The sequence below is a fragment of the Hemiscyllium ocellatum genome, chromosome 20 (genome assembly GCF_020745735.1).
Source record: "Hemiscyllium ocellatum isolate sHemOce1 chromosome 20, sHemOce1.pat.X.cur, whole genome shotgun sequence".
Lineage (NCBI taxonomy): Eukaryota > Metazoa > Chordata > Chondrichthyes > Orectolobiformes > Hemiscylliidae > Hemiscyllium > Hemiscyllium ocellatum.
In genome coordinates, this window is record NC_083420.1 from 55,006,533 (window position 1) to 55,020,512 (window position 13,980).

Sequence of the window (13,980 nt, forward strand, 5' to 3'; positions counted from 1 at the left end):
AATAAAGGAAAGCATACCGAATGCCGCCTTCACTATCCTATCTACCTGCGACTCCACTTTCAAGGAGCTATGAGCCTGCACTGCAAGGTCTCTCTGTTCAGCAACTCTCCCTAGGACCTTACCATTAAGTGTATAGATCCTGCTAAGATTTGCTTTCCCAAAATGCAGCACCTCGCGTTTATCTGAATTAACTCCATCTGCCACTTCTCAGCCCATTGGCACATCTGGTCCAGATCCTGTTGTAATCTGAGTAGGACTTTAGTTCAGCTGCATTTGGTATACTGTGCACAGTTCTAGTCACCATATTACCAAAAGGATGTGGATGCTTTGGAGAAGGCAGAGAGTAGATTCACCAGGATGTTGTGTGGTATAGAGGATGCTCGCTATGAGGACAGGTTGAGTAGATTAGGATTATTTTCATTAGAAGGACAGAGATTGAGGGGGGGGATCTTATTGAGGTCTACAAAATCATGAGTGGTATAGACAGAGTGGATAGCAAGAACATAGAATATAGAACATAGAAAAATACAGCGCAGTACAGGCCCTTCGGCCCTTGATGTTGCACCGACCAAATCCTACCTAACCTACACTAGCCCAATAACTTCCATATGCCTATCCAATGCCTGCTTAAATGACCATAAAGAGGGAGAGTTCACCACTGCTACTGGCAGGGCATTCCATGAACTCACAACCCGCTGAGTAAAGAATCTACCCCTAACATCTGTCCTATACCTACCACCCCTTAATTTAAAGCTGTGTCCCCTAGTAACAGCTGACTCCATTAGCGGTAAAAGGTTCTCAGTGTCTACCCTATCTAAACCCCTAATCATCTTATACACCTCTATCAAATCTCCCCTAAACCTTCTTTTCTCCAATGAGAACAGCCCCAAGTGCCTCAGCCTTTCCTCATACGATCTTCCTACCATTCCAGGCAACATCCTGGTAAACCTCCTCTGCACTCGTTCTAAAGCTTCCACATCCTTCCTATAGTATGGCGACCAAAACTGCACACAATACTCCAGATGAGGCCGCACCAGAGTCTTATACAACTGCAACATGTTCCTCTTGCAACACGTATGAGGTGAGGGAAGCCATTAGCATCCCTGCTGATTACACTTGCAAGAAGTGCATCCATCTCCAGCTCCTCCAAGACCGTGTTAGGGAACTGGAGCTGGAGTTGGATGAACTGCGGATCATTCGGGAGGCAGAGGTGGTCATAGATCAGAGCTTTAGGGAAGTAGTTACACCGAAAGTTATAGACAGATGGGTGACAGTGAGGGGGAGTGGGAGGAACCAGCCAGTGCAGGGACCCCCTGCGGTCATTCCCCTCAAGAACAAGTATACCGTTTTGGATACTTGTGGGGGGATGGCTTATCAGGGGTAAGCAACGAGGTTCAGGCCTCTGGCACGGAGCCTGGCCCCGTTGCTCAGAAGGGAAGGGTGGAGAAAGTTAGAGCGATAGTTCTTGGGGACTCAATAGTGAGGGGTACAGATAGGCAGTTTTGTGGGGGCGACAGAGGCTCACGATTGGTATGTTGCCTCCCAGGTGCAAGGGTACGTGATGTCTCTGATCGTGTTTTCCGGGTCCTTAAGGGGGAGGGGGAGCAGCCCCAGATCGTGGTCCACGTTGGCACCAACGACATAAGTAGGAAGAGGGGTGAGGATGTCAGGCAGGCTTTCAGGGAGCTAGGTTGGAAGCTCAGAGCTAGAACAAACAGAGTTGTTGTCTCTGGTTTGTTACCCGTGCCACGTGATAGAGAGTCGAGGAATAGGGAGAGAGAGCAGTTAAATGCGTGGCTACAGGCATGGTGCAGGAGGGAGGGATTCCGGTTTCTGGACAACTGGGGTTCTTTCTGGGGAAGGTGGGACCTCTATAAACAGGATGGTCTACACTTGAACCTGAGGGGCACCAGTATCCTTGGGGGGAGGTTTGCTAGTGCTCTTTGGGAGGGTTTAAACTAACTCTGCAGGGGCATGGGAACCTGGACTGTAGCTTCAGGGTACAGGACCTTGAGTGTAGGGAGATTAGGAACAAGGCATCGATTTCGAAGGAGGGTGCCTGTAAACAGTGTGTATACTTCAATGCCAGAAGTATAAGAAATAAGGTAGGTGAACTTACAGCGTGGGTTTGTACCTGGGACTTCGATGTTGTGGCCATTACAGAGACGTGGGTAGAACAGGGGCAGGAATGGCTGTTGCAGGTTCCAGGGTTTAAATGTTTTAGTAGGGTCAGACATGGGGGTAAAAGAGGGGGAGGTGTGGCATTGCTTGTCAAGGATAGCATTACAGCGGTGGAAAGGACGATGGAGGAAGATTTGCCATATGAGGTAGTTTGGGCTGAGGTTAGAAATAGGAAAGGTGAGGTCACCCTGTTAGGTGTTTTCTACAGGCCTCCCAATAGTCCGAGAGAAGTAGAGGATAGTATTGCGAGGATGATTTGGGAGAAGAGTGAAAGTAGCAGGGTGGTTGTTATGGGGGACTTTAACTTCCCAGATATTGACTGGGAAAGCTATAGCTCAAGTTCGTTAGATGGGTTGGTGTTTGTCCAATGTGTGCAGGAGGGTTTCCTGACACAATATGTAGACAGGCCAACAAGAGGTGAGGCTATACTGGATTTGGTTCTAGGTAATGAACCAGGCCAGGTGTTAGACTTGGAGGTAGGTGAGCACTTCGGGGACAGTGACCACAACTCGGTGACTTTTACTTTAATGATGGAGAGGGATAAGTGTGCACTGCAGGGCAAGAGCTATAGCTGGGGGCAGGGAAATTATGATGCGGTGAGGCATGACTTAGGATGCGTGGATTGGAAAAACAGGCTTCAGGAGAAGAACACTAATGATATGTGGAGATTGTTCAAGGAACACCTATTGAGTGTCCTTGATAAGTATGTACCAGTCAGGCAGGGAGTAAAGGGTCTTGTGAGGGAGCCGTGGTTTAATAGGGAATTGGAATCCCTTGTGAAAGGGAAGAGGGCAGCCTATGTAAGGATGAGGCGTGAAGGTTCAGTTGGGGCGATTGAGAGTTATAAGGTAGCCAGGAAGGATCTGAAGAGAGAGCTAAGAGCAGCGAGAAGGGGACATGAAAAGTCCTTAGTTGATAGGATTAGGGAAAACCCAAAGGCTTTCTACAGGTATGTCAGGAACAAAAGGATGACTAGGGTAGGTATCGGTCCAGTCAAGGATAGTAGTGGGAAGTTGTGCGTGGAGGCGGAGGAGATTGGTGAGACACTAAATCAATACTTTTCATCAGTATTCACTCAGGAACGGGACTCTGTTGCTGGTGTGAATATTGAGTCACAAGTGATTAGAATGGATGGCCTTGAAGTATGTAGGGAGGAGGTTTTGGGAATACTGGAAAGGATGAAAATAGATAAGTCTCCTGGGCCTGATGGCATTTACCCTAGGATCCTCTGGGAAGCTAGGGAGGAGATAGCAGAGCCATTGGCCTTGATTTTTATGTCGTCATTGTCAACGGGAATAGTACCAGAAGACTGGAGGATAGCGAATGTGGTCCCCTTGTTCAAGAAGGGGAGTAGGGACAGCCCGAGTAACTATAGGCCAGTGAGTCTCACTTCTGTTGTGGGTAAAGTCTTAGAGAGAATTGTAAGGGATAAGATTTATGAACATCTGGATAGGAATAATGTGATCAAGGATAGTCAGCATGGTTTTGTGAAGGGCAGGTCGTGCCTCACAAACCTTATTGAGTTCTTTGAGAAGGTGACTAAGGAGGTGGATGAGGGTAAAGCAGTAGATGTGGTGTATTTGGATTTTAGCAAGGCGTTCGATAAGGTACCCCATGGTAGGCTAATACAAAAACTACGGAGATATGGCATTGAGGGTGCATTAGAGGTTTGGATTAGGAATTGGCTGGCTGGAAGGAGACAGGGTAGTAGTTGATGGACTAGGTTCATCTTGGAGTGCAGTTACTAGCGGTATACCACCGGGATCTGTTTTGGGACCGTTGCTGTTTGTCATCTTTATAAATGATCTAGAGGAGGGGCTTGAAAGCTGGGTGAGCAAGTTTGCGGATGACACAAAGGTCGGTGGAGTTGTGGACAGTGAAGAAGGATGTGGCAGGTTACAGCGGGATATAGATAGGTTGCAGAGCTGGGCAGAAAGGTGGCAGATGGAATTCAATGTAGCTAAGTGTGAAGTCATTCACTTTGGTAGGAGTAACAAGAAGATGGATTACTGGGCTAATGGTAGGCTACTTGGTAGTGTGGATGAGCAGAGGGATCTTGGTGCCCATGTACACAGATCTCTGAAAGTTGCCACCCAGGTAAATAGTGCTGTGAGGAAGGCATATGGTGTACTGGGCTTTATTGGTAGAGGAATCGCGTTCTGGAGTCCTGCGGTCATGAGTTTTTTCCCAGAGTGGGGGACTCAATTACTAGGGGTCACGAGTTCAAGGTGAGAGGGAAAAGGTTTAATGAAGTTCAAGGTAAGAGGGGAAAGTTAATGGAAGTATGTGTGGAAAGTTCTTTGCGCAGAGAGTGGTCAGTGCCTGGATCGCGTTGCCTGGAGCCCGGTAGAACCGGGCATGATAGCATCATTTGATATGAGTATGGATAAAGTAAATAGACAAGGTCTTTTCTCCAATGTGAGGGAGTCCAAAACCTGGGGCCATGTGCTTAGGATGAGAGGGGAAAGATTTAAAAGGCATCTTCGGGGCAGAGTCTGTGTGTATGGAATGAGTTGTCAGAGGAATTGATGGAGGTTGGTACAATTTCAATATTTTAAAGGAATCTAGATGGGTATAATGAAGGGGAGGTTTAGGGAGATATGGGTCAATACTCTTCCTGATTCCTATACCTCGTATTATTTCAGTATGCATCCTTAATCTTCACTTTTTTATCAGTATCCTTAATCATAAAATGTACTGTAGCACTGGATACCTCATATGTATTTCTCATGGTTATGTACCTAACTTATTCTCTGTTCAACTATTTAGAAAGCCTCCCATTTTTCAACCAACAACATGCAGAATATGAATAGGAAAGGTTTAGCGGGATATGAGCCAAGCGCAAGCAAATGGACCCAATTCAGTTGAGGAAACCTGGTTGACATGGACCTGTTGGACCAATGGCTCTGTCTCCGTGCTGTATGGCTATAACTCTATGTATTCCCAAACAACCTATGCCAGGTCAAATTTAAGACCCTTAAAATCTGCCTTTTCTCAGTTTGGAATCATAATCTTGAACTGATATTTCTCTCTTTCCAACTTATTATTTCTATTGCTGAATTCCTCCCCCACTCCCCAAATTCTCCACTTGGCCTACCTCATTTCCGAGGACCAGATCCAACACAAACCCCTACCTAGTAGTACTGCAAATGTGCATGTATGGAATGAGTTGCCATAGGAGGTGGTGGAGTCCGGTACAAACACAACATTTAAAAGACATCTGGATGAGTACATGAAAAAGAAGTGTTGGAGAGATATGGGCCGAGTGCTGGTAAATGGGACGAGATTTATCTGGGATTTCTGGTCGGCATGGATGAGATGGACCAAAGGGTCTGTGGCAGTTCTGTACAACTCAATGACTCTATGAATAGGAGAAGGCGAGGATTGCAGATGCTGTTGATCAGAGTCGAGAGTATGGCGCTGGAAAAACACAGCAAATCAGGCAACATCTGAGGAGCAGGGGAATCGATGTTTCTGGCATATAATGAAGAGCTTGTGCCCAAAATGTTGATTCTCCTGCTTCTCGAATGCTGCCTGATGTGCTGTGCTTTTCCAGCAACACTCTCTTGACTCTATGAATAGGGCCCATTAGGGATGAAGGGGGAAATCTCTGTGTGGAGGCAAAGCACATTGATAGAGTGCTAAATGAATAGTTCACACACCTGCGGGCCCGGCTGAGATGCTTGGTGAACCGTTCCCTAAGTTTAATTTAGGTGTCCCTGATGTAGAGAAGACCACATCAGGAACACCTAATGCAGTAAACGAGGATGGAGAACAGGCAGGTGAGAGGGTGATGTACCAGCAGGTTTTGCAGGGGATGTTACCTAGGGGTTTGGGGGTGAGGTTGGTGGGGAGAGTGGTGCAAACCAAGGATTGATGAAGGGATTGGCCTTGTGGAAGGCAGAGGGAGCTGGGGAGGGGGTGATGTTCTTGATGTTGGAGTATAATTGAAGTTGGCGGAAGTGCTTAAGGATAGTGTGTTGGATGTGGAAACTTGTAGCATGATTGGTGAGGACAGCCACTGTTAACAATGGATTGTTTACTCTGGCATTTATTTTGCTGAATTAAACTGGACTCGGCATATAATTACTATGACCACAGAGCAAGTCAGACGCTAGGAATCCTGCAGCAAGTAACTCACTTCACGACTCCCCAAAACCTGTTCACCACCTACAGGCCACAAGCCAAGAATATGGCAGAATGCTCCCCACTTACCTGGATAGATGCAGTTACAACAACATTCAAGGAGCTTGACACCATTCAGGACAAAGCAGCCCACTTGATTGGCATTACAACTACAAGCTTTCATTGCCTCCACCACTAATGCGCTGTATGTACTATCTGTCATATATCTGCACTGCAGAAATTCACCAAAGCTCCGTACGAAGCGCCTTCCAAACATACAACTCCTTCCATCTAAAAGGACAAGGCTAGCAGAGGCGTGGGAATGCTACCAGCTGCAAACCACTAACCATCCTGACTTGGAAATGTTCCTATTGAAGAGTTTCCCAAGAAAACAACTATTTATGTTGAGGATTATAATACAATGGCAAGCATTCCACACCTATCAGGAATTACCTGGGGCATGACTCTCTGGACGAATTTGACTTTGAAGAGGGCTCAGAAAGGTGATTGTCACATTCAATCACATGACTATAGTAGATATATTTGAGGGCTGCTTACTGTGTTTTTGAGAGTTATTATATTAGCAATTATTGTGTTTGTGATCTATTAAATCAGTCTCTCATTAACACACAATCAATTCTGAAAAAGACAACAATTTTTGGATCTTCCCTTTCCCAGGCAGTATGTCCTGTTCCTACTTGGTGATATCTTCTACTCTGGTATCAGGGAGGCAATGTAACACTCAGAAATCATGTTGCGGTTGCGGTTGCAGGACTCAGTGCCAAATCCCTCATCATCATTCCATTTCGACTCTTCCCCTCACTAATGTCTGCTGTCCATCTTCCAAGGAAATTTGATGCATACTGAATTCCCCTAAGTACTTGTCACTCTCTTAGCATTCAAAATGTTATAATACTTGGTGAAAAGTTGATTAAAATTGAAAACTTTAATTATTAAGCTATCAGTGGACTGACTGAGAAATGGATCCTGAATGTTCACCTCACTATGTCATTTCATGTTTGTTTAATGTTTGGACAAAAGTCGCGAAAAGAATCTGACAATTGCAAGGTAACATTGATTCTTTATTAGATTTCTAAGCAACAAGATGAAAATACAGGGAGATAAGTTTTCAGAAATTGTGTAGAATTAGCATATTGGAAGGAGTGCATTTTCAAAACAAGGACAAAATCATCAGTTACATTTTAGCATGAGCTACTAAATGAAGAGCTGAGAGCTTTTGGTTATGATGGTTGCATTTCTTGACGAAAAATGACAGGTTTTTATCATCGTGGATTCAATGGTATTGCTTCGAAATAGCACTAACCAGCACAGCAAAAAATTTGTACCATACACCATGGAGCTGTGGACTGAAGTGTCCACGGTTAAGAATAGCCAATTCGGAGACAATGCAGAAAGTCAACAGCTAGAAAGAGAAGTAAAAAGTCTTAGTTCATTGAAAATAAAGTGTGCACCAATAGGTTAAACTTTAAACTTACTGCACTTTAGCATTTTGGCAGAAAATATGTTAATCATGACAGGAAAGATCTCTGTGTCCTCGGAATGGTGCGTTTGTGGTAGTAACGCCACCTCTGAGACAGAAATCCTAGTTCAAGTCCCACCTTCCCCCTAAGGTGTATCACCACATATCCTGACCCTGAACTTTAACAATAAGTCTATGGAACAGTGAGTAATAAGTACTCGTTCAGATCAGCTTGTGCTGCTGTGTAAAGCATTATGTGAGCCAACGAACAGATCAAGTTGGTCAGAATGAAGTGTTTGAGGCTTACTGTCCCGTACACTCCATTTCCAGAGTAATGTCCCAAATTGACTTTGCAGCAAAAATAGGCGGATAGTAAGTCTCTTGCTGGAAACTACACACCCCCTTTTCCTGGGAGCCTCAGTTGACCGAGTGTCATGTCAATGCTGACCCAGGATTAGTTTGCAGTTACAACACAACTTCAATGAAAATGGAACACATATATAAAGAAAAAAAATTGGTACTTACAGGGAAACTTCCAGAATCCACGTGCAAAACTTCAGCATGGAACTTGCTGAGTTCTGCAAAATTTTCCTTGATTTTATCAAGATTAATGACAGCTTCAGAAATCTTGCCTGACACGCGCAACGCATGCTCTTCAACTTTAAAATCTTTCCTTGCTTTAAAGTAACGGTGAGTCCAAGGAAATATCTTAAACATCCTGGAGGGGAAAAGCACAATGATTCGATTTAATGCCAAGTTCCAGATTGCATTTCTACATCTCAAAGCTAATCAATGAATATTTTGCACTGTAGCTCCATTTGACAGCAGTGTGACTAAAACTGCAATGAATCCTTTGATATGAACTTCCTGCACAAATACATGTGCATGTCAAGATAATTGTGTAAATGTAAAGTGGCACAGTGGCTAGCATTGTTGCCTCACAGCACCAAGGTTCCAGGTTCAATCCCAGACTCGGGTGACTGTCTGTGTGGAGTTGGCACATTACCTGTGTGGGTTTCCTCCAGATGCTCCGGTTTCCTCCCACAGTCCAAAGATATGCAGGGGTTAGGTGGATTGGCCACACTAAGTTGCCCATAGTGTAAGATGCAATAGTCAGAGTGAAATGGGATTGGGTGAGTTACGCTTCAGAGGGTTGGTGTGGACTTGTTAGGCTGAAGGGCCTGTTACCACACTGTAGGTAGTTTAAAGGAAGCATTCAAATGAAAATAAGACTGTACCTATTCAGGCTCTTCTCAACAAGTAATTTCTGATTACAAGTCTTCCATTTTGCAATCTCAGCTTTCTCCTTTTCAGTCCAATGCACCATTTTGTCTGTTCAGAGGTCACTGCTTTCCCTTGTATGAAGAAGCTGTGTTGTTCCTGAAGTTTGTCTCCTTTTATGCTCTGTAACAGGGCCCTTCCCCAAAGCTAAATCCCAATGTCATAGGCTGAATCTTTTTTGGGCTGGGTGGGACACTAATGTCTTATCTCTGCGTAGCACTCTCCTATGTTTCAGCATTAAGATAACCACATGTTGAACATTAATCAGTCCTTCCTGGCTCATTTCTGTCCAGTCAATACAAAGAGTAGTCATCGTATTTTGCTGAATAATAGTTATTTTAATCAACCAATTGAAAGATGTTAAGACACCTCTAAGGATGCACTCCTGTGCCTACTTCATCTGAACAAGTTGGCACCAGCAATCCACCACCCTCGCTAAATCAACATCTCAAGACACTGGGTCTCATTTCTTACAACTCCCTTGTTGAGCTCACTCTGAGGCTCCTGGACTCTGGGGTCAGTATTGTTTGTTCCCACAGAGGGGGAAGTAGGCACCTTGTCACTTTAGGGGGTACTGAACAGTGAAGTGGCTGGTTAATGTTGCTGTGCTCCATTGTTCCACACTGTGCGTGAGTTTCTTCTGTTCTAAGAATCATCAACGTCTACGCCCGGCGAAAAGGCCCTTCAGGCCATTGAGTCTGTGGCAGTCAGCAACATAACTACCTCTGTGAAAAGCACACTACATGATTTTCAAGCAAGTATTCTAGAACCTAGAACAGAACAATACAGTCCCTTCGGTTCTCGAAGTTAATCTGACCTGTGAAACCGATCTGAAGCCCGTCTAACCTAGAATATTCCATTGTGACCTATATGTTTATCCAATGACTATTTAAATGGCTTTAAAGTTTGCGAGTCTACCAATATTGCAGACAGGCCATTCCATACCTTTACTACTCTCTGAGTACAGATCCTACCCCTGACATCTGTCCTATATCTATCACCCCTCAGTTTAAAGCTAGGTCACCTCATGCTAGCCATCGTCATCCATGGAAAAATGTTCTCACTGTCCACCATATCTAATCCTCAGATCATCTTGTATGTCTCTATTATGTCACTTCTTAACCTTTTTCTCTCTAACGAAAACAGCCTCCAGTTCCTCAGCCTTTCCACATAAGACTTTCCCTCCATACCTGGAAACATCCTGGTAAATCTCCCCTGCATCCTTTCCAAAGCTTCTCCAAGTAACCTGTCTGAAAGTCAAAGGGGAGAAGTCTTCGTTGGGACCACAAGATTTTGGAGCAGAATTAGGCCCTTTGACCCATCAAGTCTGCTCCGCCATTAATCATGGGTAATATGGTTATCGACTCCATTGTCCTAACGTCTCCCCATAACCCTTGATCCTCTTACCAGTCAAGAACCTATCTATCTGAAGACATTGTTGTGGTCCAGTATAGGCCAGTTGCAACAGTGGCCTCTACTAACAATGTGGAATATTGTCCTGGTATATCCTATCCACAAAAAGCAGGGTAGTTCTAATCTGAATAAATGCTACCCCCACCAGCCAACTCTTGATCATCAGCAAAGTAATGGAAGCAGCCATCAACAGTGCTATCAAGTCATATATGCTCAGCAATAACCTGTTGCATGACGTTCAGTTTAGGTTCTGCCAGAGCCACTCAACCCCTGACCTCATTACAGCCTTGGTTCAAACATGGAGATAAGAATTCCAGGTGTGAGGTGGGAGTGACTTCCCTTTGACAACAAAGCTGTATTTGTTTAAGTGTGGCATCAAGGATTCTTGGAAAAACTGGAGTCAATGGGAATCAAAGGAAAGCTGTTTGTTTGCTTAGAGTCATACCTGGTACGTATGAAGATGCTCCTGGTTGGTCATCTGATCTCAAGGACATCTCTGTAAAAGTTTCTCAGCATAGTGTCCCAGGTACAACCATCTTCAGCTGCCTCATCAATGACCTTTTCTCCTTTGTAAGGTCAAAACTGTGGATGTTTGCAATGATTGTACAATATTCAGCATCATTCTTGATTCCTCAGACACCGAATCCTCAGATACCATGCTCGAATGCAGAAAAACCTGACAATATCCATGTTGGGGCTGACAAGTGGCAATTATCATTCATTTCTCACAAGTGCCAGGCAATGACCATTTGCAACTGAACAAAATCGAATCATCACCACTTGACATTCAATGTTACCCAACTCCATTGGCACTCCATCAATGAAAATCACTCCCTCTACCACTGATACTCAGTAGCAGCAATGTGTTCTACCTGCAAGATGCACTTCAAAATTTCAGCATGGCTGCTCCAACAGCATTTTGCAAACCCTGTGTAACTTCCATCTTGAAGGATAAGGGCAGGAGGTACCTGGGAATACCAACACATGCAATTCTCCATCAAATCACTCACCATCCAATCTTGAAAATGTAACACCATTGGCCGCTGAGTCAAAATCCTCGATCACCGTTCCTAATGGCATGTGAAATGAGCTGCAGCAGATCAAGTAGGCAGTACATCACCATCTTCTAGAAGGCAATTAGGAATGGTCATTCTAAGACCAGTCTTGGTACAAATCTTCAGTGTCCTCACTGGAAGGCAGGACAAATGATGACTTGCATCTTGTCTGGAGCAGTTATCAGCTTGACCGTATGTGGTGGAAGTGAAGAATTAGACATTGCTCACAACTGTAGGTGAGTACATCCAACTGCAGGGGCAATCCTCAACTGTAGACAGCTGACCAGGAGGAGGTAGACTCACCACCAACCTTCAGACCCAGAGCTCCACAGCAATCTCAACAACAGGAATAGAGCCAACCTGGTGACTAAAGCAACAAGAAGTGACACCAAACCAACGCTCCCTGGGGAAATAGCATCACCCCGATGAATTGGTAAAAACTTTAACATATGCATGCACCATTAAGAGAGGCAAAGTAGAGGTCACCTTGGTCTCACTGGTGAAAACCTGGTGATACGTTTAACCTGGGAGTCACCATACTTTAGTTAATAGGAAAGGTTGAGTAGGCAGGATCTGATTAGTGTCCTCAGCCACTGTAGGAGCTGAACCCATACTTTTGGCACCATTTTGTGTTGCAAACCAGGAGTCCTTGCAACTGAACTAACCAACCCTGACTGTGAAAGGATCAGTGTGGTTTATAAATGATTGTAAAATGCATGTACATAGACTGATGGAAACAATAATGGCTAAATCTGCCGAACAACATTGTGGATGCACCTGCACTACATGGACTGCAGCGGTCCATGAAGACAGTTCACTAGCACCTTCTCAGGGATAATTAAGGATGGGCAACAAATCCTGACCCAGTAAAAATAGTCTAAAGAATAAATTCTAAACATCTCAAATACAATGTTTTGCTATTCCTTCAACTTTATTTTGGCCTGGTCAAGCAGGTACCATTTTCTGTTATATTATGCTCATTATCACCTGGAAGTCTCCCTCCCTCTACATTTCCAAGCTACTTAACATCATTCCCAACTACTAGAGCTAGTAACAATTCTTCCTTAATGATTATATTTCCTACAGTTTGGAAACAATTCCTTCACCCTAACAAGTCCTCACCAACCCTCCAAAGAGTAATCCACTTCATCCCATTTCCCTTATATTTACCCCTGACTAATGCACCTAACCTACACAAACCTGAACACCATGGGCAAGCCACTTCACCTGACCTACACATCATTGGACTGTGGGAGGAAACCCATTTAGACACTGGAAGAATGCACAAACTCCACACAGGCAGTTGCCTGAGGCAGGAATTGAACTTGAGGCATTGGTGTTGTGAGGCAGAAATGTGAACCATTGAGCCACGGTGCCACCTCAAACGTCAAGCCCTGCACAGAATATGCCAAAAAGGTATCCTGTACATCACAGGCACTCCAATCCCTTTCCCCACTTCTTTTGTTCAATACATATCAGGCTCATTGGAGTTCCCTTGGAGCCATTTTTTAAATTCTGCCAAGACCGAACGCGAGTAATATGTGAGTTTCCACATTGATGACAGAATTACAGATTTAGGGGAGTTCAGAATCAGGGCGCAATATTAGAAACGAGTTCCAGCTGGCTATTCCATGGTTATCCATGGAAATGTAGAATTTGAATCCTTTCCCCACGTTGAATCCTAGACATGTCTGAACACCACAGTTTGCTCTCCACGAGCAATGGATCAGCTGGAGATGGGGAGAGCATCTTCCAATGGAGAGCTGAGATGCTATCAGTGCCAGAGACCAAATCAGATACAGATGTGGATCCATTCCATCTAGTGACTGATAAAAGGGCATTTTCAGCACCATCTTAGTATGAATATCCTTCAAGGAAGTGGATGTTGGAATAGAAACTGTGAGAAAAGGCTGGTCTTGAAAGCATGCCAAGCACCAGGTGGCACAGTGGCTTAGTGGTTAGCACATCTGCCTCACAGTGCCAGGCACCTGGGTTCAATTCCTATCTGTGTGGAGTTGGCGCATTCTCCTGTGTCTTAATGAATTTCCTCCAGGTACTCTGGTTCCCTCCCACAATCCAGAGATGTGCAGGCCAGGCGAATTGACCATGTAAAATTGTTAACAGTGTTAGGTCCATTAGTCAGAGGTAAATATGGGGAATGGACCTGGGTGGGTTACTCTTTGGAGGATTGGTGTCACCTTGTTAGGATGAATGGCTGTTTCCATACTGTAGGGGATCTAATCTAACCTCCAGAAACATCAATAAGCTATGAAAAGTGTCTCCAAGAATTGAGAGACTAATCTTCACTTCTTTCTCTCATAGGTCCAGCAATATGATTTCACCCACACGGAGGGAAGCTGGACCACAGAAGTTGTAAAATTGCCTGAGAAATCACGTTCTCACCAGATTAGGTCAGCTCCCACAGTGTTTGTAGTCTGTAGCTTG

The 13,980-nt window shown here is 44.6% G+C and overlaps 1 protein-coding gene across 1 annotated transcript; it reads right to left on the reverse strand.

Annotated features, from left to right (window-relative positions):
- Positions 1 to 7,375: 7,375 nt before the first annotated feature.
- Positions 7,376 to 9,170, reverse strand: LOC132825529 (hemoglobin subunit beta-like). Its single transcript, XM_060840888.1, has 3 exons — positions 9,025 to 9,170; positions 8,312 to 8,504; positions 7,376 to 7,729 (listed from the first exon to the last, which is right to left on the reverse strand). The coding sequence occupies exons 1-3, from the start codon at positions 9,111 to 9,113 to the stop codon at positions 7,601 to 7,603; spliced, it is 411 nt and encodes a 136-aa protein (XP_060696871.1). The 5' UTR covers positions 9,114 to 9,170; the 3' UTR covers positions 7,376 to 7,600.
- Between the last annotated feature and the right edge of the window lie 4,810 nt (positions 9,171 to 13,980).